Consider the following 26371-nt stretch of genomic DNA (forward strand, 5'->3'; position numbering starts at 1 on the left):
GTTATGAAATTGCCTCCTTCCATTTTGGCCAATGATTTTGTCGACATTTAATAATAGAATGGGGTTCCAATCAACACAGCCCACTGATGATATGAGTAGCCACTCTAAAACCAAAAATTGTCATTCATCAATTCGTGATCCCATCATTCTCATGTGCATGTGCATGCATCAACTATAAGTATTTCTTTGCTTTTGGGTACCCAAGCCACTTCAAAGACTTTTATTGTCTCTTTCCAGACAAACATCTCTTATAAGATGAATTATGTGAGAATATGGATCATAATCTTCAATGAAGCGTTATTTTATAGTAGAGCGTGGATAATCTCCATTCAGGGAGTTGGAACATTTAGAACCCATATATTTGTCATGCTAACTAAAACCAAACTGCGGCATAACATGAAGATCGTAATCCCGAACTAAAAAGAAACTAAAGCGGTATAAGGCCAACAAAAAAAAAACACATAAGAGCGTAAAGCCCACAAAAGGCAATAACCCCGTGTAAGGCTAGAATCCCACATAAAACCTAAGACAAACAAGGAAATGATAGTTGTCACAAGCAAACCAAGATAATGAAACCTCAAAACATACACCACCCAAGCCTCACCAACAGTACTGAAATTAAGCCCGTTCAAACATCCAAAAGAAAACATCCAGCAAACAGAGAATGAGAAATCGCATCTCAAAGCAAACATAGAACTCTACTAACAGACAAGAAGAATGTGGTGCAAGTACCCAAGCTATAGCTTTACACACCTTCCAATAAATACACATGAAAACGCATTTAATGTTTGCAACTGCAAGTCGAGGATGAAGCCAGATCAAAAAGGATATGTGGGAAAATAGGTGAGTAAAAAGGTCATGAGCAGGGTCGTCATGATAACCAAAATGAGATTTTAAAACGGAAAAGATCCTTCCAGTAAAGAACTGTCAAATGAATTCACAACCCTTGACAATTCCATGAGGGGCTGTTTGGTATACCTCACTATGTCTCACTAGATTGGATTGGATTACATAAGACTTGAAACCCATGTTTGGCAGGAGAAGATTAACTTAAATGAGATTATATTGTCCAACAATTGAAAAAACCAGGATTCGCATGTCTAATATAACGAGCTCTAAATTGGGTTTGCAAAATAGCACGCTCCCTATTTTGAACAGGCGAGTCTGGTTGATTTCCTTATGGCTTGAATCAAAACCTCATCACCACAAACCCACACGCAGGACAGTGCAGAACCCAGAGCCTATGCCCCCCCTGGATTTCTTCTCCCCCATGACCACCACCCTCAAGCCATGCACAAATCCAACACAAAGAAGCCCAAGCCACTCGTAGAACATCTTTCTTCGCCATCCTAGCCACCAGCAAAACCCAAAACCATCTCTCTTCTCCATCTTAGTCCAATGCGTAACAGTTCCAAATAATAAACGGAAAATAATGAACCAGAAACAGAAAGAAGAAAGAAGGAAAGAAAGAAGAAGAAACCTAGGTCTACATATGATGCTGCTCCGATTTCTATTTGGTAGTTTCCTTCTTGCTGATGATGTTAGCGGCGTAGTTAAAGAAGAAAAAAAGAGAGAGAGAGAGAGAGAGAGAGAGAGAGAGAGAGATATATATATATATATATATATATATACAGTCCCCTTCTATTGAGGGATCCCTCAAATAATTTTATTTGAGGGATGCCCTTTAGGGTACCCTACAATTTTTTTTCCAATGATCAAAACCATCTATTTTTTAGGTCTTCATTCATAGATCATCCTTACAAAAAATTAGACAAATCGGAAACCGTTTCGACATCCAATTGTGTCCTACAAAATAATGAACACGGTGCTTCAAGAAAATACTAAAATTTCAATAACTCAATTGCATGGTCAAAAGATATCGGATTCAAGTGATTTTTTGTAGAGATGATCTTTGAATGTGTATATACAAAATAGACGGTTTGGATTAGTGAAATACAATCCGGAGTGGGCCCTACAAGGGGTGTCCCTCAAATAAGCTTATTTGAGGGATCCCTCAATGGAAGCTCTCTGATATATATATATATATATATATATATAATAAGAATAGAATACTAGGGAAAAAAAAACCTAAAAAAAAGAGAGAGATGTGGCAGCATCATATTTTATTCTTATCTAGGTTTTTTTTCAATTCACATGGTTGGCTTGTATAATTGTTATTGTTTTTAGGTTAAAATCTTTAATTAAATTTAAATATTTAAATAATTATTTTTTAGTCCAACAGAGCACCAAACATAGGTCTTCACTATTTTTACCACCCAGCTTCTTAGTCTGACACATCACCAAACGTAGGTCAGTACTTAATCTAGCTTAGTCCAATCCGAGCTAATCCAATATAGTCCTAGAATTTAGTCCAGTCTATGACAATCTGCTTTACCAAACGACCCCTGACAGTAGTATCATGACTCACATGTGGATGTTGGCCAGCCACCACCGCCAAATATCTTCCATCTATGCTCCTCCGCTTTCATCAGTTCCAATGCGACAACATCTATAGGATGCACTAAAATGTCAAAATTATTTTCAATTACATTTGTATATGTAGATACACGAAATAGACCTTCACCTTTTAGAAATTAACAGGCAATTGTTTTCCAGTAGCACATACACTCTTTTGACTGAAATTGAACTGACGATACAATAACCCAACTTATAGCTTAAGTAGAATTGAATTAAAAACCGCAACTCAATGTTTAAAAAAAGGATGTTAAACAACTTATCTTCCAAAAATATCCAAAAATTGTAAACAAACAAAAGCAGTGCAACCTAAGAGGCCACCCCCAAAATTAATAGTGTGGAAAAATGCCAACTTACACAAGCATGCTTTGAATGAAAAAAAAAAAAAAAAAAAAAACTTATATGACATGAACGGACTCATTTGCAACTCCTTCTCTTATTTTTATCTTCTTCTTTTTTGGGTTAAAGTCGTTTCTTGAAACCCATGTGTTAGAAAAACATCTTCCAAGAAACTTTTGAGCCACACCACACCCTTAAATAGTAAGTATGTTGTAACAACCCAATCCTTAATTAATTATTAATTATTATTTTATTGTGAGAAAATACAATTTTTCCCCCAGAATAAATTATTAGAAAAAAGTTGACTTTTTGACCGGGAAAGAATATGGACATTTCGATTGCACTATTGCATAGAGCGCGACAAAACGAGTCTGTAGACACGTAGTGGGCTCGAATCGAAGTCTTAACGAAGAAAATACGGTCAAAACATGTAGAGGGGCAAAATGGTAATTTGATACAAAATCATATTTTTAAAATCTGACCCTCTCTTCTCTCTCTTTCTGGCTTTCTCTGCGAATCAACCCCCCACGATCTCCTTAAGCCGACACCACCACCCTCCACCATAAATCACCACCATCCGACCGCCATTAGCTACCCAACTGGTCGGGTCAGAACCGCCACCACCCCAATAGCCCATCCCAACCAACTCGACATCACCACCACGAGTCCGCGGAAACAATGGAAGTTGTCGGATTTTGACGGATTTTTTGCGGGAGATTTCTCTCTCTACGGCCACCAAATCGGACAAATTATGTATGGATTTTTAGCTATTTTTCATGCTCTAGCTGATGGTTTGGTAGGATTTGAGAAATTTCTAACTTTGGTAGGTTAATTTTCGAATTGGAATTCGGCCGATTTTGGGTTCGCAATTCCAACCACTTCCAACCACTTTTTAGGGTAGGTCCAAGAACAAAAGTGGTTCCAAATAGGGTGTTTCACCTAGGGTAGGAGTTTTGAGTCGTTATTTTGAGATTTTCGTGCGAAGCGTTATGTCTTTGGGGACCCATGTGCTGCCAGTGCGTGGGTAGCATGGTGAGGACCACATTCAGTCCTAGAATAATCCTTTGGTCCTCTTGAGCACGTAGGAATTCGCGAATCTCATTTCGGACAACGTTTGAACCCCGAATGGATCTCGCATATTGTGCGATTTTCGGGTTTGATACGTTTGAGCCGTTGGATTGTAGTTATTCTCAGATATGTTAATCTAGATAATTTCAGGATCATGAATCGGAGTCCCGGATGCCCCAAAAATGTCAACCCTATGGTGGTTACTAGAACCGTTCGGTCGTGTGATCGTGAGCAATCCGACCATCTGAAAAATACCGAACTCTCGGGACATGTGTCCTAGGCATAAAGGAATCTTTAGGAACGTCCGGATCAGAATTCTGAGGTAGTGGACTCCACAAGGTCTCAAGTTGACTTTTTGAGACTTTATCGCTTTTGAGTCTCAAGCCTCTTTTAGACCATCCTAAACATGGGAAAAGCTCTTGTGGGCTTAGGAATGACTTTAAACCCAATAAACACATTTCTAGGAGCCGGGGGTCAGGGTTTCGAATTAACTGTTTATGTTGAATTCTATTGGAAGTTATTTATTTATTGTGTTGATTATTATCATTATTATCTGGCTGATACTTGGATGATATGAACGAAAAAGAAATAATGTCAACATCCAACTTCTCTTTAATAAAATGTCGATCAACCTTCATATGCTTTGTACGATCATGTTGCACATGGTTATGAGCAATTACAATTACAGCTTATTATCACAATACAAATCCATGGGTTTTTGGGGCTCAAACCCAAGATCTCCAAACAATCTCTTCAACCGTAGTAACTCGCACACATCTTGAGCCATCCCACAGTACTTGACTTCGGCACTAGACCGAGACACCACTTTTTGCTTTTTACTCCTCTAAGTAACAAGATTACCACCAACAAATCTGAAATACCCAAACGTAGAATGTCTATTAGTGAATGAACCAGCACAATCAACATTCGTATACCCTTCTACATACATATGACCATACTTGGAAAACATTAACCTCTTGCTATGAGTTACTTTCAGATACCTCAAAATACGCATTACAACACCCATATGATCTTCACTAGAAGAATGCATAAACTGACTCACTATACTCACTGAATATGCTATATCAGGACGTGTATGAGCTAAATAAATTAATTTCCCTACAAACCATTGATAACGCTCCTTATCGGTAGGGACTTGATCAGAATATAACCCGAACTTATGATTTTGTTCACTCCTTAGAAGCCATTGATAATGCTCCTTATCGGTGGGGACTTGATTAGGATATAACCCCAACTTATGATTTTGTTCACTAGATGTATCAATTGGTTTACAATCCAATATTCCAGTCTCCGCAAGTAAATCCAAAACATACTTCTTTTGGGACAGAAAGATACCATGCTTAGATCTAGCAACTTTAATCCCAAGAAAGTACTTCAAGTCACCCAATGACTTCATCTCAAACTCGAAAGCCAAATACTTCTGGAGATTTTGCATTTTTGCCTGATAATCTCCAGTCACAATCACATCATCAATATAAATAATTAAAGCTGTCAATTTACCTTTATAACGATAAGAAAATATAGTCCGAGTTACTCTGTACATACCCAAATTTCTTCATACACACAACAAACCATGCTTTCGGAGACTTCTTTAATCTATATAAGGACTGCTGTATCTTACACACAACACCCTCCTTGGAGGTTACAGGAATAACAGGAGGAAGATACATGTATATTTCTTCTTTGAGGTCACTATGTAGGAATGCATTTTTGATATTAAACTGCAACAAGGTCTCGTCATGATTAGCAGCCAGGGACAAGAGTGCACGCACAGTATTGAGCTTTGCTACTGGAGCAAATGTCTCTACGTAATCTACTCCATAGGTCTGAGTATAACCCTTTGCTACCAATCTAGCCTTGTAATAGTCAATGAAACCATCAGCCTTATGCTTCAAAGTAAACACCCATCCGCACCCAATAGCTTTCTTCCCTCTTGGTAAAGGGATCCTAAGTTTCATTCTTGTTCAAAGCTTCCATTTCAACATTCATGCCATCCATCCATTTGGGGTCAGAAAGAGCATCCTGCAACTTAGTTGGCACACATACACTAGATAATTGACACAAATATGATTATATGACTTAGATAACCGATGAGTTGACACATAGTGGCTAATGAAATATTTAGACTTAGCATGTATATCAGGTGAGTATTGTGCTTTAGGTTTCCCACGAGTGGTACGTGGGGGCAACTGGTAACTTGGCATAGATGATTCACCAGAGATTACCTCAATTAGCTCATTCTTATGACTTGATTGGAGCAATGGCAAGGCAAAGGCGGGTCTTGCATTGAACTCATCTACACAAGAGTCACAAGAATCATTGTCACACTCTTCAACGATGGGTAACTGATCAATTCCTGAATGTCGACCGGTCGTTTCATCACAGATAGCATTTTCTTCATCTTTAGTGATAAGCGACAAATCGTTTCCAGAGTGTCGACCGGTCGTTTCGTCACTAAGAGCAATATCTTTACCTATAAACCTTGGGGACCGGTCGCCTTCTGCTATGCGAGCAATCGTTTCCTTCCCAAAGGCAACATCTTCATATACAGTATTTTGGCCATCAAGTCCAAGATCTTCCAATCCATGACTCTCAAATTCACTCCCCTTCTACCCTTGAATTGGAGATGAGAGAGAAACATAATATGGCACTTCTTCACTAAATGTTACGTCCAAAGTAACATGCACTTTCTGAGTAGAAGAGTAGCAAATAAAGACACAACGCAAAGCACAAGGATCAAGTTTACTTTGTTGATGAAAGTAGACATGAACATAGGCAACACACTCAAAAACTTTAAAGGGCAACTTGGAGACGGAGATAGGGGAAACATGGTCACCGAATACATTATACGGAGTCCTGAAATCAAGAACTCGGCTAGGAGTACAATCAACCAAATAGGTAGCAGACAGAACAACATGCCCCCAAAGATGATGAGGAGCAAACATATCCAATATGAGTGAGCAGGCAACTTCAAGCAAGTGTCGATTCTTCCTTTCAGACACATCATTTTGTTGAGGGGTAAAAGGGGTTATCATTTGGTGAATAATACCTTGAGCATGAAAGAAACACGTCAAATTATTATTCACATATTCTCCTCCGTTATCAGTCTGAAATACTTTGACCCGAGCATGAAACTGAGCAGACACTATAGTACAAAACTCTGGAAGGATGGAAGCAACATCATGTTTATATGTCAACAAGAAAACCCCAGTGAGTTGGGTACAATCATCAATAAATGTGACGAACCAACGAAATCCGTTCGAAGTTACCCGAGCCGAACCCCACACATCAGAATGGACTAAATCAAAAGGCTTTGCAACTTTCCTTTCACTTAAAGGAAACACAGTACAATGACTCTTGGCCAAAATACATGTCTCACACTTAAAACTGGACTCATCACATGAGCTGAATAAAGATAAAAACAGACGCTTAAGGCAGCCAAACGACAGGTGTCCTAAGTGACGATGCCATAACCAAATTTGTTGTTTATCTTTGACACTGCAACTTTGAATAGTATTAACGACACGATCACGAATTGGTGTGGCAGGCAATGTCAAATAATATAACCCCTTATCCGTTTACCATGCCCAATCGTCTTGTAAGTCTTATGATCCTAAAAAGAGCAATGTGTTGGATAGAAAGTAACATAAACATTAAGTATATCACGTATTTGACCAACAGAAGTTACAATGGATGTTGAGAATTAGTAATGCATGAGACAAGGAAATGGTAGGAGTGAGAGAGATTGTGCCCTCGCCAATAATTAGAGAATGCAAGTCATTAGCACTAGTTATGTATGGGTCACGAGTGTTACTAGACAACTCATCAAAAAATTTAGCATCATAAGTCATATGGTCAGTAGCACTAATATCAATTATCCAAGTATTGGAGCCAATACCTGGAATAGAGTCAGAAACACACAAATTTGTAGAAGCAGTAGCAACAACACCAACAATGAAGTTACCACCCATGATTGTAGCAGAAACTCAACAGATTACAGCAAAGTACACAACTAAACACAGTAGATGCACAAATACGACAGATGCACGAAGACGAGAATGACACAAACATAACACAACACACAAACCCAAGAGGGCACACACAACACAGGTAGGAAAAAAAAATGGGGCTAGAACACCGGTACACAACCAAGGATTAAAATATCGGTTGTGCATATAATATCAGGCCTCCAATTTATGGATATTTTGGGGGATAAATCGTTATCGTTTTAGGTATCGGGAAAAAATCAACAAAAATGACATATATAGGCATTGAAACACATAATTTTGGTGTAAAGCTTTCATAAAAATGTTATGTGCATTATCAATGAATGTATTGAACAAATAAAACTCAAAATTTACCAATAATAAAATATACATATGATGAAATATAAGTGGTATGTAATGCGCGTTAATGAAAAGTTTGAAAATAAAATGTTAATTAGAATGAATAAACCATGCATAAATTCATAGTTTGTTTAAACATTGGATTACAATTTAGATAAACGTCCATCTAGATAAATGAAGAGCTCCTATGAGGTTCAAACGATGAGGAACAACCATCTAGATTCATACAATAGTCATACCAAGTCATGTAACTCGAGCAGTTTATAAGCCATGTTTGAACATGGTGCACATAGGTCTCTCTTGAGCTCCCTATTGTCCTCCCATACATGGGATAGTTAGGATTAACCAACTAGTAGGTCCATAATCTTTTTTATCATCTTGAGCTCCATAACTAGTTCCACTATAATCAGACATGACATAACCATAGTCATCATAAGATTTATTTGAGTTAGTACTACGTCTAGTTCCTATGCTCATAGATCCAAAACTGATCGCCATGTCCTCTTCAGATGGATTAGAGGTATGTGGGCAGTGGACTGTGCATAGATTCTTCATATTAATAAATTATAGGGTTATGGGCAAGGATTAGCTATTTTTGGGTTTCAATTTGCTTCAATTGCCTTCAAACTTCTAAATTTTTTTTAGGTTCTGTTATGGGTATGGGGAAATATTGGGGATATCGGCAAAATATTGGGATATCGCACTTATCGGGGATATATCGTCGATACAAGGGAAGATATGGCCTTACCCTCCTGTAGTGGTGTCGATAGTTGAAAATACCGATATATCGGCAAATATATCGGTGTATCGGCTGATATTTCAATCCTTGGGCACAACACACAGGTCACCAGAAAGTCAGTTGTGATACCAAGTCAAACAATATGAGGTAGAATATTTTTTGATATATTTTCATTCTCCAAAAGTAGGTATTTATAATACAAGTGTGTAAACCCTAGTAGGGTTATACAAGGAAACAAATAAACTCCTAATTACACAAGATTTATACAAAAGAGAAAGAAATAAAATCCTAATAGAATAGGAAATAAAATCTCGCCAACAGATCCAACTTGGCTGCCTCATCTTCCAAGGTTAATAGGTCTCGTCGTCGGTGTTGAGACTTGATCGTGATCGATGACAGTGGTAAGGTTCAATAGGCAGCGATGGAACCGGCGAGTCAGCGACAATGGCAAGGTTTGGTCGATAACCATGGTGAGGTCGGGTAGGCAGCTATGATGAGATCAGGTTAGCGAAGTGGTGGACTTGGTCGTCGTAACCAATGAGTGACAAAGCTAGGTGGTCGGTTGAGCCAAACCAACCGCTTCTCCCCTCTCCTTTTGGTTGCTGCTTTCTGTGTGAGCTGAGAGAGATTTTTCAACAAGGGGTGAGACTCTTGGTCTCTTTGAGAGAGAAGAGGGCATGTGTACCTTGAGCAAACATGTGGTTAAGGAGAGTCTTTTGTTTTCCGCTTTGCCAAGGAGACGGCGATCATTAACGGTGAGGGTGGGCGACTGCTTCTCCATTGTTTCTTTGAGGAAGAAGGTTCATGGGTGCCTTGATCAATTTCTGGTATTTGATTCCTCTCGCATTCTTTTGGTTGTTTGTTGCTAGAGTTGCAACTATGGAAAAGAAAGCTTATTTTCTTCTTTGTTGCTCCATGGGACATATGTGGGATAAGATGAAGGTGATATTTCATAAGCACCCTTTGTATTCTCCACGAGAGATGAGCCAATAAGAGAAACAGTAGGTTTGTGCCCCTTATTTTGGTCTGAATCGAGAGTGTCAAGAGTGGAAATTGTGTTTTGATCGGAGAGCCAAGAGATAATGGGCTCAGGGACGGCGCAGGACCAGGGTTGTTTTTTTATGGTCTTGGCAGAGATGATGAAACCTATAAGAGAGTGGTGAGAACGACATGGATATTTGTTGTGAGTCCCACAGATGGCGCCAAATGTAAACAAGTGAATTTGTACATAATGGATTAAGACATAATCACACACATAACACAAGTGTTTGAGTAGTTTACCCACTATACATCCACTATAGTTTATAGCTTTGTATTTGTATTTGAATTTAAATATGGAGATTACATTATACATAAGAGAGATATGGGGAGAGATGCTCGAGAGCTTGGGAGAGCTATCTCTTGGAGAAGTAGAGAGTGGCAGCCGATCGTACCCTTGCTTGGAGGTGGTGAGTTCCCTTTTAGAGCAACTCCACCCATTTGCCCTTAGCCATGGCAAGGGAGGAGCTAGGGCAGCCACTATTCACGTGAATAGTGGCTGCCCTTGCAAATAGTATTTTGTGTTTCCACCCGTTGCCATGGCTAAGGGCAATTACTATTCATTTTTTTATTTTATTCACAAATTTTTTTACCTCAATAATTAATTTGGATAATATTTTCGTATAAGATTTCCGGGTTCCTACGTGTCAAGACTATTCATAATCGGATAAAATTTCGGGATAAGATTTTTGGGTTCAAATTTCGGATGAATTTTAAAATTCAAATTTCAGATAAATTTGGGTTCAAATTTCGGATGAATTTCAAATTTCAGATAAGATTTTCATCCAATGAAACCAAGCCACGTGGCATCTCTATCTTGCCAAATTTTTCTATAAAACTAGAGGCTCCTCCACCCATACCTCTCACACCACATCTTTCTATATTTTCATTTCTTAGAGTTTAGAATTCATACTCCATTCATTCTCAATGGAAGAATATAGGAGATGCTTGGAGAGGCAAGAGCGAGAAAGAAAGGAGAGAAACCGTAGAGCCGATGAAATCAATGAGTTGCAGAGACAAGTCGATGAACAAGTTCTCATAGCAGTGGCAATGGAAGATGAAGAAAACCAAGGTCGCCGCCGTGGTTCGCAAGTCGGCCGTCGCCGGAATGTGGACAGACATAGGCATTTTCGGTAAGAATCTTTTGGAAGATTATTTTATCCCAACTGCTTTGTACTCTGATGTTGATTTTCGAAGGCGATTTAGAATGCAACCCTATTTGTTCAAAAAAGTCATGCATGATATTTGCAATTATGATGCATACTTTATTCAAAAGTGTGATGCTGCTGGGGTTTTGGGGCTTCTTCTGGAGCAAAAGCTTACAACTGTTATACAAATGTTGGCGTATGGAGCATCTGCTGATCAGGTGGATGAGGTTGCCCGAATGGGGAAGTCTACTACGTTGGAGGCTTTGGTAAGATTTTGTGGTGCAGTTGAAAATCTGTACACTAGGGACTACCTGCGTAGACCTACTCCCTGGGACCTCCAACGGCTTCTATAAAAAGCCGAAGCTCGAGGATTTCAGGAATGATTGGTAGCATTGACTGCATGCATTGGCAATGGAAGAATTGCCCAACTGCCTTGCAATGTGATTACGGAAATAGAAAAGGCCAAAAAAGTATCATCCTGAAAGCCATTGCTGGCTTCGACACATAGGTTTGGCATGCCTTCTTCGGAGTTGCCGGAGCCCAAAATGACCTCAACGTCCTGGGTCAATCTCCAGTCTTCAACGATGTTTTGAGAGGCCAAGGCCCTAATATTACCTATCAAGTCAATAATACAGTCTACCAGACGGGGTATTATCTAGCTGACAGTATCTACCCAAGGTGGACCACATTTGTCAAATCCATTCCGAATCCCCGATCCCAGAAGCAAAAATTATTTGCTACTTATCAAGAGGGATACAGGAAAGATGTCGAAAGATGTTTTGGCATCCTTCAAGCTCGGTGGTTGATTGTTCGAGGTGCGGCCCGTATGTTTGATGAAGAGATCCTCTGAAGCATTATGATGACTTGCATCATCCTCCACAATATGATTGTGGAGGATGAGTACGATTATGATGCTGGAGAGGTCTACGAACCGGATCTAATGAACATGGCCTTGACCCGGATTTATGAAAGGCTCATAGGGCCAAGTGGAGAACCGTTTGAGCCGGAACCGTTGGTGAGGGACGATCGTTTCATGACCCGGATGATAGATCGATATACAGAGATGCAGTCTTCGTATATTCATGAAAGGCGTTAACTTGACTTGATGGAGCATCTATGGGCAGTGAGCGGGAATGAAGATGAATGATGGAGTATAGATGCTTTGGTTATGTTTTATTTACTTATGGTTTGGTTGTGTTGTTTTTTATTGCTTATGGTTTGGTTGTGTTGTTTTTTTATTTATTATTGTGCCTTGTTTGTAGTTTTTTTTTAATTTTGAATTATGTTTTGTTTGATGTATGGAATATGTTGAATAAAATGGTCTTTTATTGAATACTTTGTTTATTAAATAAAGAAATCCAATACAAGTCATTAAGAATTACTACTACTAAAATAAAATACATGAAGTACACCAACTTTAATACAAAACATGAAAAAAAAAATTACATAAAAGGTATGCCAACTAATTTAATGGTTTTGATCATTTAATCAATCCATGTTGCTAGGCCCATCATCCTGGAAAAGTCTTCTTCTCATAACATCCCTTCGTTCTAGCTTCCAATATTGTTTTGTTTCAGGGGACATATGGCTTGTATCCATCGTCATAGTTTCCCAATCCGTCTTCTCCATATCTTTTTTGCGCAAATACTCCTTTTCTCGTGCACACTCGGCTTGAATTGCCACCTCCATATCTTGGTGTTTCTGCTCCATTTCAATTCTTATGGCGTTTTACCTTGCAATTTCCTCCAAAAATTTTGAATTATGATTGCTTGAATTACCCGCTTTCTTTGCCTTCGCAGCCTTTCAGCCAATAGGCCTCGGTTCCTTTTGGATGGGTGAGTCTTCACTCATAGGGGAATCGAGAGGTGAATCCGATGTCGTTGAATCACGGAGAGGCGTCTCGTTTAACACAATATCGGGACCTGCTTGAATAATTATGAAGCGCCATAATATTTCACCACCTCCCAACATTCATGATGGGTGAAACTTTTTTTGCCACCCCGGTTGCATCGAACCACATCTGTGCTTGAATAAGCTATTTAACAAAAAAATGGAAATGCAAAAATATTTAAAATATATTGGATATGCAAGTAACAAAAAAAAAAATGGAAATGCAATTAACCTTACAAATAAATTGGAAGTGCAAGAAATATGAATAAACAATTGGAAATGCAAGAAATATTAACAACATATTGAAAATGCAAGAAATATTAACAAAATATTTAAAATGCAAGAAATATTAACAAAATATTGAAAATGCAATAAATATTAACAACATATATATATATTAGGACATTAAACTTAATAAAACGAAAATTACAAAATACTTACCTCGTTAGTACGATTTTCCCCACTTCTATACAAGTTCATAGCTTTTGTCAAGGCATCTCTCCATTTGGCCATCTCTTTGTTGAGAAGTTTCCACCTACTCGACAATGTCATTTCCGTACGAGGCGACTCCCGAATTTTTTCGCAAAATTCGGCATGAATTTTTTCCACATATGAAAAATTTCATCTCATTGCCTGTCACGGGACAATAACAAACTCAGAGCCAAGCCTCACAGAAAGAAATATCTTCCATGATGCTCCATGCCCCTCTGGTTTCGATAGAAGAAGCCATAAAAATAAAAAATAAAAATACAAGGTGAAAGAGATGAAAATGTTGAGTGAAGAGTGAATAAAATGTTGAGTAATAGTAAAAGTAGAATAAAATGTATGAGAATTGGTGTTGAAAGTGAAGGGTATTGATAGGTATTTATAGGGAAAAAAAATCACATTTTTAAAGTTTTTTTTAGTTTTTTTTAAAAAAATTTTTGATTTTTTCATAATTTTATAGCTGGAAAACTACTGCCGTTGGATGAAGGTGAGAACCAAATCGGAGGCGTGCCACGTGTCTTCCGGACATTGAGTGCGTCGACGCCAACGCATCGGTTTAAATTTTTTACCGTTGCGCGTGCATTGCCGTAAAAATTTGATTACCGCGTGCTCGACGTCACCGACGCCGAGCCGACGCCACCCCGCGCTTTGGACCTCGAGCGAAGTAGCCTTCGGCCAGCCCGAGTTGGTGGGTCCCACACCCCCCTGGGCTGTCCATTTGAAAAGCAATTTTTTTTTTCCCAGCCTCGAGCTAGGCTTCACTGCTGGAGTGGCTCTTATAGTCCAAGTTGGAGTAGACAAGGTTGCTTGATTGTTGGGACTTTTGCATGGCTCCCCTTGATTTGGGGTCTTGGGCATTGAGAAGGCATAGGAGGTGGCATGGCTACTCCTTGTTTGGTGGAATGTGAGGTGTGACAAGCAAGGGTTATCCCTTGATTTGTAGGATTTGCTTAAGAAGGAGGTGAGGTCAACATGGTGTTAGCAAATATAAAATAAAATAAACCTAACAAAGCATGATCATTCAGAGCCAAAATTAAAAATAAAAACAAGGCATGAGTAATGCATTAGAATACTCAGCTTTCAGAAAATCCATCACTCCAGCGACAACTAAACCAAAATCATTAACAGACCAATATCAAAATGCAAAAGCTCTATTTAGAAGGGCAAGTACAATATTTTTGATGCTATACAAAACAAACCTCATATCAAATTTCACGTGTCGTGCGCATGGCTCGATTCAACTTTCCTTGGGACATTCTAATACTGCTCTATGTTATTGCATTGTTAAGCACAATTCATATGGAATGGATGGCTTAAATAAACTGTACATGGACTCAACAACTTTCCTACTGACCAGTTGCTGCAGACAACAACTTATGCCAAGCAGTCCAATGAATGCCATTGACAAAAACATCCCAAGCTATATAAACTAACTAGACACCTAAAACTCCGGCGAACGACAATGTATATCGTAAGCCAACACTGAAATCAAAACAATGTCCGCAGCATTCTCCACTGCATTGCTTTGATTCTGTGTTTCACCAAAACAAAAAGTGCTTTGATCGCCATAGAAAAACTATCTGTGTTGTTGCTGTTCTTTGCCTTCGATCTCCTTCACACTCTCTACTATGTGTTGGATCTTCTTTGAAAGACTCTCATTGTGCTCTTCAATGTGCTCAAATATTAGGTCGAGATGTCTTTTATAGGTAGCAGCACGCTTTTTCTCTATGGCCAGCTGCTGAGATAGTTCCCGAATCTTGTCATGTTCATTCTGAATAAGAAGGCAAAAGGTAAATTAAAATACATAACAAGCTATTATTAGAAAAAAGATATAATATTTTGATACTTAAAACTTCAAATCGATGGCTGTTTTGAGCACAAATCACAAGGTCATTGTATATTACCATTGTTTACAACTTTCAAACAGAATATCTAGCATTCATGAATTCAAACCCGTTTCAGAATTTTCACAAAAATAACACCTACATTTTCTGTCCATGATTTTGAGCATGAATCCATAAAAAATTCTCTGTGCAGGACGTCCATTTTTGTTAAAGTGGACGCACAACGATATTGTTAAAATGTATCAATAACATGTCGGTATGTTTTGTTCGTAACAATGATATGGACACAATAAAGAACTGGACGTCCGTTCCATAGGTGGACTAATCAATCCATTTTAATGTATGGATTAGTGACTATGAAGTATGGTGGAAAAAGAACGTAACTCTTACATGTAATGTATTGGTTTGTAAACTCAACTTACTGCATAAACTTATAAATACTACGCAGAATTAATTAAATCATTCACAAACCAAGATCGTCCATACGAAGATACACAGAAGTACATTCAACCAGGAAATCTTTCCATTTCAACTACAATACCATAATAGGCTAAAATCTTGTTTCAATGATCTTGTCACAATACTTAATAATTAGAACTGCATGGTGTTTACCAAAATACAGATATGCAGCCAGCTGTACTGTATGTTATAAGGCGCTAGGTAATGAAGTAATAATTACGATTAGATTCTACAAATATGGGGATATATGGGATAAGATGTATATATCATCAATACATGTGAAAAGCTCAAATGTAAGGAACAGATTGTAATATGCTACCCATAATTTGTAACAGACGTATATGCAATTTTGCCTAGCATTAATGCCCAAAAGAGAAGAACAATAACTAACCGGATATTGATCATATATGCAATCCCTTCGACCTTTCCCAGGTGTCAGAGGATGAGTGTGCTCCTTTACAAATTTTGTAACGACCCATTTACCAGAACTTACTTTCCTCACCAAAATCATTGCCCTGCAACCGACCCTGGTCTCTGCTCTCTGCCTTACAATTTTTTCGCGCTTGTCAGGCATTCTATAACCCTCTTTGTTACATACAAGTGCACGACCAATGGCAGATCCATCACGCCTTGATCGAGAGAGTTTGCTTACACGAATTATGAATCCCACACGAGTGGCATATGCATTATAAAATGCATGCGCAGCTGCTTCAGTTTCAAACTCTTGACCCACATATGGCTCATCCGCTGGAACCACTGACACAACTGGAACTGCTTGTGGAATTATATCCTTTCCAGGGGAATCTTGATTCATTTTATCATCCTGACCCAGTTGGAATGCTCCTTCAATAGAACTTCCACCTGTCTCATTTTCATCACCTGCTCTACTAATTTCTAGCTCAGCAGAACTTCCTACCACCTCGCCACTAACATCACCATCAACCGAAAATTCCACTGCAGTAACAAGAAAATTTTCAATAATTTACCCCACAAACATGTGATGTTCAGCAGACGCAGATTTGCAAACATCTAATTATTTGCCAGATATAATGTGGAAAGAAAATCTACACACGTATCAGAATGTTCTGTTTAGATAACAACACGAACTTCAGAAAAGGACACGATAATTGTATAAGACTTGGGTTAAACCCAAATTCTTTGGTTCATAGCCAAAGAACCAAAAAGAGAAAAAGAAATTTCCAGTCTTGTTTTCTATGTCAATTAGGCTACCTTGAATCAAATAATCAAAAAACCAACCTAACTAATTGGCAACTGAATAAGCTTTGCATAAATGGAAAGAAGTTAAGATAAAGGGTCAAAGAGATTGATAAGCGACATTTGACGATTCAATTTCTTCTTCTCTCTTCCCACATTCCCTCAGCAATCAAACAGAGCCCGAGTTCTAGTTTTCCTTAATAACAATATCCAATTTCATAAAGAAAAAGCCAATTGCTAATTAAATTCTAGAGCTGTGCCTTCCATTGGTAAGAGAGTCAAAAGGCAAAACAATCCAAAGTCAAAAGCTTTTTTCACCACCATTCATATTCCCACATTTCTCAGCAACCAAACGGAAAACTAATCGAGAAAAACAATCAGAGATATATGAATCCATGCAAATTATCACATAAAACGCAAGAATTGACCCAAAAAAAACCCTAAAATAGTCACCTAAAAAAAAAGAAAAGAAAAATTCCCCAAATTTAAAATCAAACTAATTTCCAACGATAAGAGACTTACTGAAAATTCGTGACGACCCTTTTGTTAGATGATCATGGAGGACATGGAAACGCTTTGTTTTTGGGTCTCGACGCCACAGACACAGAGAGAGAGAGAGAGAGGCAAGGGTTCAGGTTGTAAATATGAGGACTCAAGTTCATTTGACGTGTCAAAAGAACATTGGACACGGAAAGATAAAAAAGTCAACATTTAAGGTTAAGATGCTGATGTTTGGACACGTGGTTTATTGGGTGGACCTGGGCTTGTGGAATCGCAGCTCGTATTATAAACCGCCGGTCCATAGCGGTTTGATCCGGTCTAATACTCGACCGTGCAGTCTTATTTCTCTGCTCTCTCTCCCTGAAAATTTGTTAGTAAAATGGCAAGAGCTGTGTTTGGTATTGCTGTTCGTAGAGCTTCTTCGATTCTCAAATCGTCACCTTCCAAATCTCTCTTCCTAAGGTATTCTCTCTCTCTCTCTCTCTCTCTCTCTCTGCATCATATGTTTGCCATATATTGTTTGTTTGGTTGTTTTCTGCTATCTAAGATCAATTTTCTCTGTATCCAAACTCTTTGCTCCACACAACCCATCGAACCCCTTAATTGGTTTATAAGAAATTAACTTGTCGTCCTACTAAACTCTTTAAAACTGAAACCTATATGGATTCTCAAGAATGCAAGTCCTATCCAGCCAAATACTTAACTCACTGAGCCCCCGTTGATGGGTTCTTTAGATAATGATTTTTTTACTGTGGAAAATCTGTATGGAATGGGGTTATAGGAAATGGAGTAGTGAGAATGAGGAAATAATTGGCTATTTTGATCACTAGGTCACTCACTTACACATTAGCATTGCGTTTTCACGACGTTCTTGCCACATTTTCTTTCTCTTCCAGGTCAGGTTTTCCAACTCAAGAACCAATTTTCTTTCCACCCGAACACTTGCCTCTGCCAAACCCACCAAACTCATCATGGGTTTTCAGAAACTTGAGCCATGGAACGGTGAATTTGGTTATATCACAAGGGAAACCCAAGTTCGAGATGCACGAGATCGATCCTCCGAAAAAGGAGAAGTGGAAGACCAAGAAGAGGTTTAAGCTACAGAGAATGAGAGAGAAGCAGGAGAGAAAAGCGGCCAATAGGAAGGACCCGCGTCGGCTTGGCATCAAGAGGAAGAAAAGGCAGAAGTTTGCCACTGCTGAGGAGAGGATCAAGTACAAGCTTGAAAAGGTGAGCTGAATCAACTTGTCTTTCCTATGGATGTAACCACGTCATTGGCTTTATGATCATGATCCAAAGAGGAAGAGCTATTGTATGGATAGAAAGCTTTAATGATCTTAAGTGTTGGTCCACTTCCTAGAACCTAGCAAGCATAAATTTCATGTTTTCCCCATGGAAAGTTTGAAAAAGAGGCTAAGAAGTTGGAGTGATGTTAGTTGTCGCAGGTAAATAGTGTTTAGATTCCTATCAAGTCTAGCGTTGACCATCCTTAATCATTGGCTAGATGAGGTTCATGTTGTGACACTTACAAGAGTTTCTGGATGAGTTGCCACCCATGAGACATATTGACCTTGCTATTGATCTAGTCCCTTGATCTTAGTTTCCTAATTTTCCATATTATAGCATAAAGATGAATCCTAAGGAGCATTGCAAGTTGAATAAGTTAGTAGAAGGTCTTTTAGATAGGGTTCCTATTGGTCATAGTTTTAGTACTTGTGCTGTTTCTGCTTAGAAAGTTTTGGTGGATGTGGGTAAAATTCGTGTCAATAAAATAGAGGACAGTCAACTATAGGTTTCCCATTCACCACTCGGCCATTCATAGGCTTGAGAACATCAGAAATAGTGGTAGGTTCTAGTTCGTTCTCCAAGGTGGATTTAGTAGTGTATATCAGCAAATCAGGATTAGACTTGGAAATGAGTTGGAACATTGCCTTTGGTTTGTATAGTGTATGTTTACGAGGTTTATAAAATGTCTTATGTCCGTGTATAGCTAGATAAGTTTGTGGAATGTTTTATCATATTCAGATTTATAAAATTCTAAAGAACTCTTAGCGTTAGGTAACATTTTTAATAATTCCGTTACACCAAAAAGAAAAATGTTTAAGAACACTTCAGATTTTCTTGATTCGGAGAGTTAAGGAAACTGGATATCAACCTTACGAAATGCTCTTTCTGCAGACCAAGTGCTTTCCTTAGTGCACAATGACTTACAACGAACTCTAAAATAAGGTCAATACTATTAGGGATTGGCCTTAATAAGGCTAGTCTTTAGGTTTGTAGTGTCCATGATCCACTTTCTGAAACTTTCTTAAAAAAATATGAAAATCTTAGTGTATGAAATTGAAGTTTATGGATTGCTTATGCATATAAGACTAATTTGGGACTGAACTGGAAAAAAGAAAAGAAAAGAGAAATAAGAATACCATGTTTGGAACCAAGCTAACTTTCTAGTATATTTTTGGGAAGGAAAAACATTTGTTAAAGAACTTTTCTTAGTGGTCGGGATTTCAGTTTGATTGTTTAGTATTAAAAAGGTGATAACTCCCAAGGGACAACCATGGCAAAAGTTTGACTCTCACCCTTCCTCACCCTCCCCTGAATTTGTTTTTTATTTTATTTAAAGAAGTTTATTTTAAAACAAATTGTGTCAGGGAAGATGCTAGTGTTTATGAATCCTCTCATTATAGCCGCTCTGTTCTTCAAAGATAGATATTTTGTGCTTTTTTTATTAGGAAGCTATCTCCTTGCCTTCATTGGGGGACTTGGACAATTATGTTTAGATAATGTAATTGTACCTTTTCTAACGATGACCTGTGATCAACTTCTTTTTATTTTATTGTTGTTTTTTGCTTTGTTCTATTATCATGTTGGATTTCTTTCCCTTTTTTTACCTCCCGATTTCACAAGACCTCATACATTTTCCTCCTTTTTGCGTGCACTAGAATAGAAGACTTTTTTATTAAGTTCCATTTCACTGTCATTGGTTTCTTATGGATGGTAGGGTTGAAGTCATTTAAACACTTCTAAACCAAATATCAATACTTTCAAACACAAATACTGCCCCTCCTATCCTGCTTGTTTTGTCATTCCTTTTAAAAATCTCTTTTGATAGCACTACACTTCTGAAGATTATAATTTATTGGCTTTTTATCACAAATGGCTCCTGAGGTTTGCGAAATTATCACCTTAAGGTTACCCTCCACACATCAAAATGGTCCCTGCTGTTAACTTCAGTCAAATATTCTGTTAAATTGTTGATGTGGCACATGTGGGGCCACATATCCAATGGTTTAGAGCCACGTGGCTTTAAATATAATATAATATTTTTAAAATATTTTTAAAACTTAAAATCCATTTAAAAATTTTAAAAAAACTTAACTCTTTTTATAAATAAAAAATATTAAAACAAAAACAAAAAACAAAAAGACCTACACCATTCCCTCTGTGTTCTCCCTCTTCCAGTGCCAACCCCCTTGCAGACCCACTCCTCTCTCCCTCCTCTTCCTCCCTTCTCTCTCTCTCTCTCCCTCTCCCAGCACCTCACAACACCATTCCTTGCACTACAACTAGTCATTTTTCCTCCTTAAAAATTGGATTTTTCTTTCGAAACCCCAATCTTATGGATCCTCCAAACCTAGATAATTGTCTCCTTAATTACTTGTTGCTGTTAACAAACTGTCACAGCCACCTGGGTCTTCTCCAAATCCCCTCCCCTGATAAAAAAACTCTTGCAACATTCAGACGGTCAAGACTTGGGTTGGTATTGTTCTACTTGTAGAAAACATATACCTTTTTCTTATTCTTCTTCTTCTTCTTCCTCTAAAGTTGAAAGTTTCAAACCCTTTGGAAGTGTGTCGGTTTATAAGCACAGCAGGGACTTCAAAGAAAGAGGAGGAATTTAAGGCCAGTATGAGAGAGAGAGAGAGAGAGAGAGAGAGAGAGAACTCAGGGAGAGGGAAAGAAAGAAAGAGAAGGCAGGAAGAGGAGGGAGAGAGAGGCGAAGAATGGGTCTGCCAGGGGGAGGGAGGAAGGCGTTGGCAGAGGGAGAACACAGAAGGGATGGTACAGGTCTTTTTTGTGTTTTTTTTAGTTTTAATATTTTTTATTTATAAAAGATTTAAGTTTCTTTTAATTTTTTTTTTGGATTTTAAGTTTTAAAAATATTTAAAATATATTATATTTAAAGCCACGTGGCTCTATACCATTGGATGTGTGGGCTCCCCACATGTGCCACGTCAGCAATTTAACAGAATATTTGACGGAAGCTAACAGCAGGAACCATTTTGATGTATGGAGGGTAACCTTAAGGACCATTAGTGGCACAAAAAAACATTAGGGATGAGAGGTGATAATTTCGCAAACCTCAGGGACCATTTGTGATAAAAATAAAAGCCTAATTTATTATCCCAGTCTTTGATTTTCTTGACTTTGTTTACTGTTCAGGCTAGAATAAAGGAAGCTTTGCTGATTGAAAGACTTAAGAGGTATGAAGTTCCAAAAGTTCAGGGTCCTGAAGTAAAACCAGATGACTTGACAGGTGAGGAGCGGTTTTATATGAAGAAAATGGCCCAAAAGAAGTCTAATTATGCACCAATTGGCAAACGAGGAATTTTCAGAGGTGTTATTCTTAACATGCATATGCATTGGAAGAAACATGAAACCATCAAGGTGATTTGCAAGCCATGTAAACCTGGACAAGTACATGAATATGCCCAGGAAATTGCCAGACTGAGTGGTGGGATCCCAATTCAAATAGTTGGAGATGACACCATAGTATTTTATCGAGGAAAGAACTATGTGCAGCCAAAAGTTATGTCACCTGTAAATACTTTGTCCAAGAAAAAGGTGAGTTTTCAAGCTTCCTCTATTCAAATGCTGCATATGTCTCTCTTCTTTCTCATTTTTATAACTGTGTACAATTTGAACTCAAATTTATTGCATTTTCCATTTGAGTTTGAAATGTGAGGAGAAGCACATATGTAACTAGATATTGCACTGGCACCTCTGCCAATTTTTCCTTCCCGGCCCCTTCTTTACGTACATATGCTGAGATTGCACTCTCTCAAAATATACATGACATGTTAGTTCTTTGGATCATGCAACATCTTAGAATATAAAATAATTGTTGGCTTCACATCATAACAACTTCTGTTTTGGGGAACATTGAAGAACCAACCAAATTTAACATGATTTTGATTCCCTGGAATTGCAATCTGATACGTGAGAGGGAGTGTTTTGTTGCCTTAGTTCTTGGGTTTGTCATTTTATTTGTTCATCAAATGGATGTGGATGTGATATCCACTCTTGATACAACATAAACATTAAATTATTTGCATAAAACTTCTTAGTTATAAGTGAAAATTAGCATGCATACTTTGATACTTCTTGTGCCTTCTCTCACAATTCACTGTGAGGTCTCATATGTTGTATTCTAAGATTTCCACTGTATGTTATCGCTTCTGGCCAGCTCTCTTTAGTAGTATTGTGTGTCCCTTTAAAAATGGATGCCATCAATAATGTGCTGATGTGGGTCTTAAAGAAGTATCGTCAGGTTCCTCACAGAATTTGTCTAATGACTGACACTACCTTGGCTTATTTATGGTGAAGACAACATTTTTTTCAATAACTTTTCCTCAAATCAATAGAAACTCTAAATTATTTTGTGTGGTGATAAAACATTTGCCAGTACGAAATTTATGGCAGTCATATTCACATCATTTTGGTCAACGGCCTGGCCTGCTAATTGCCCTGACCTCCAGATGAAGTTTCTGATCAAGCGTGAACCAACTTCAAAGACACATTACAGTCCAACTCCTCTGTCCAGCTAATCTGTGTTGATGCTCCTGACAAAATGTTTTTCTCAAAAGTGATGAAAATTCATGAGCATTTTGATGCCTTCATGTTGTCTTCCTGATGTTTGACTGATGCTGAAGATTAGCTCAGACTATTCTATCCTTGATCTCTGATGGTTTAACCCACCCAACCATAAATCATTTCACTGAACCCATTTTGAATCCTTTCAGCTGCATAGTTGTAAATGAGTTTGTAGCACTAGGATGAAAATTGAATAGTAAGTATTTCAAAGTCCATGAAATTCAACTTTAATGACAAGGAGCTGATAAATATTGAAGATTTGGTTATAAAAATACCTTTTTTTCTTACACGTAAAAAAAATGAGTATGTTACTGCAAAAATCTTAGCCCTAGTATTGAAGCCGGAACTTCCAGATAGAGGCAATGCCATGCAATTTGCATTATCCGTCCGTATATGTAGTTTCTTGAATTTGTTTCCCTTTGATTGTTTGGAATGTGTTTGTTAGGTAGACTGGAAAACTTGATTTTGTGGTACTTCGATGCAAAAATTATCCTTGAATAAAGAAAATGGTATGTAATCTATTTTTTTATTTATTTTTTTTATTTTGTCATAGATTATATCTTTGGTGAATTGCTGTTGTAATGGAGGCTGAAACTTTTTTTTTTGGTTCGAAAGAGGCTGAAACTTATGAGTGGTGGTCTCACGCTACTGAGTTTGTTTCCCCTGTTTGCAGGCACTGGAAAAGTTTAAGTACGAGCAATCTCTCGAGTCTGTGCGGCACTTCATTGCTATTGCTGAGAAAGAATTGGAGCTCTACTACAAGCATATTGCACTTTACGGCGACCCAAATGACAGAAATCCCTTGTCAATCTTGGATAGTCCAACAGAAAAGACCAAGGAATCAGGGAACCGTAAAATACTTAGAAAGCAAAAACTAGATTCCACTAGTGATTTCTTTTCCTCGGGTCTCTCAGGGACAGAAGCAGATTCTTCAAACTCTGAGCTATCAGAAACTGATGGTTCTGAACATGACAACTTATCACTAAGTGAATCAGATTCTGAAGATGACAAGATATATAGTTCTGATGATGAAGCAAGCACCTCGAAGACGCAACTGTTTGATTTTAAGCATGAGAGATTGGAACGTAGACGAGAAAATTTGATATGAATCTTTATTTTATTCTTTTTATTTTATTTTCTCCTCATCTTTGGAGCACTAAGGTAAGGTACCTGGTACCCTTGGCTTGTCCTCTTCCTCTTTTGTATATATTGAAAGATAAAGATGTATAATGGAAAGACTTTTTCTTTTTTTCTTTTTTATTTTTTTTCATTGGTGGAAGAAGTATATTTGATAGGTAAGGATGGGAATTATTGCTAATGGGCGTGCGAAAAGCAGTGATGTTTGGTATGGTTGTTAAGCATCAGAGATGTTTCATTTTTTTAATTTTTTTTGTCATAGAGATGTTTCAATTTAAGCAGATTTTATTCTCGAAATGTCATTTAACTTTTCCCACTTCAGCCAGTTTTTATCCATAGCCATTGATTAGAAGACAAGTTACCTATTTCTCACACGATTCCTACAACAACTTAGGGCTCGTTTAATAATCATTTCAATATTCGGTTGTTAGATGTTAGTTTTTAGTTTTCAATTTTTTTTTTTAAAAGTTTGGTAACCAATTTCAGTTTTCAAAAAAACTGAAAACTGAACAAAAGTTTTTTGGCAATTTATTCAGTTTTATGTGGAACTTGGAAATGCAATTTTTTGAGGTCAAATTGTGAATTTTAAATCATAGAATGAAAGTGCATGTTACAAAGAGTTCGTGGTATTTTTCAGTGAATTTTTTTGAATTAGGCTGGATTATTTTTATGAATTTTGGATCTGTAGGTCCCAACACTTGGACTGAATTTGTGGCCAAATGCAAGAATCGAGTGGCTGGGTTTAAGTCGGGAGGTCCTAAATACTGATTTTTGGTAATTGTAGTGCATTTCATGTGTGGTGATGTAAAATTAATGAATAAAAAAGGAGAGCAAAAAAAATAAAAATAAATAAAAACTAACACTTTCAAATTATTTTTAAAAATCAGGGTGATTTTGAAAACTGAAAAAAACAAAATATGTTACCAAACATGTTTTCGGTTTTCAACAAAGTGAAGTGAAAATAAAATGGTTATCAAACAACCCGTTAATTGTTCTTTTTTAGAGCGCACATCCATGAATTTGTGTTACCACGTGTCTAGGTCACAAGTTTCTATATATCGAAACTATGAATGCAAACTCTGACTACAATGCATAATATTCATAGGAAAATGCTAGGGAGACCACATTTTACATACCACCTTGTATAGCACCTGGTCTAATAGAGGTGAGACCTATCATTGTATTGGTTGGCTCCACCTCTATTAAAGAGGTGGTACACAAGGTGATATATAAAATGTGATCTCCTTAACATGACCCATATTACACACTAAACATTTGGTTGATATAGTAATAAATTTTGTAGATTTTATTTAAGTTCGTGTATGAATATGAAAACTTACCAAAAAAAAAAAAAAAAAAAAGATCAAGACCAATTTGGAATCAGCCACGTAATTTGAGAATGTTATCTAATTGCTACATAAATAATTTGGGGTGATTTTAAATAATTGGTACATATAATATATTTTTTGTTTTTTACAATACAATATTCTAAATTATTCTAACGTATAGGAAAAGGAATCGAATTCAAGTGTAAGGGACGAGCACACTGTTTAAACAACCCAAATATGCATGCACATAATATACTTTCTACATATAATTTGCTTCAACCTTAGAATACCAGTTTCAACCCGCATTGAATTGAAAAGTAATACCACGAGCTATTCACCAAATCCATGTCCAGCACATGCCAAAGTGGTGCACATCATGCCCACCTTTTTTTTATTTGGACTCTCATATGGCAGTGCATGCTTTTGCTTGGTAATGAAAATTTTCATTTCCTTTGACCTAAAA

The 26371-nt window shown here is 37.6% G+C and overlaps 2 protein-coding genes across 3 annotated transcripts; one reads left to right on the forward strand and one right to left on the reverse strand.

Annotated features, from left to right (window-relative positions):
- Positions 1-14685: 14685 nt before the first annotated feature.
- On the reverse strand, positions 14686-17749 carry LOC103322356 (uncharacterized). 2 transcript variants are annotated; one of them, XM_089045291.1, is made up of 4 exons: positions 17591-17643; positions 17329-17428; positions 16245-16807; positions 14686-15321 (listed from the first exon to the last, which is right to left on the reverse strand). In XM_089045291.1, exons 2-4 carry the CDS (start codon positions 17390-17392, stop codon positions 15127-15129), a joined length of 822 nt encoding a protein of 273 aa, XP_088901417.1. In that variant the 5' UTR covers positions 17393-17428; positions 17591-17643; the 3' UTR covers positions 14686-15126. The 2 variants fall into 2 exon arrangements, with proteins under 2 accessions (XP_088901417.1, XP_008222480.1); XM_008224258.3 differs by lacking the exon at positions 17329-17428 and having other exon boundaries at positions 17591-17749.
- Positions 17750-17882: 133 nt separating this feature from the next.
- LOC103322357 (RNA-binding CRS1 / YhbY (CRM) domain protein) lies at positions 17883-24701 on the forward strand. Its single transcript, XM_008224260.2, has 4 exons — positions 17883-18031; positions 18466-18799; positions 22013-22414; positions 24117-24701. The coding sequence occupies exons 1-4, from the start codon at positions 17949-17951 to the stop codon at positions 24549-24551; spliced, it is 1254 nt and encodes a 417-aa protein (XP_008222482.2). The 5' UTR covers positions 17883-17948; the 3' UTR covers positions 24552-24701.
- Positions 24702-26371: the final 1670 nt, after the last annotated feature.

This window comes from Prunus mume, linkage group LG2 (genome assembly GCF_029339155.1).
Source record: "Prunus mume cultivar Tortuosa linkage group LG2, ASM2933915v1, whole genome shotgun sequence".
NCBI lineage: Eukaryota > Viridiplantae > Streptophyta > Magnoliopsida > Rosales > Rosaceae > Prunus > Prunus mume.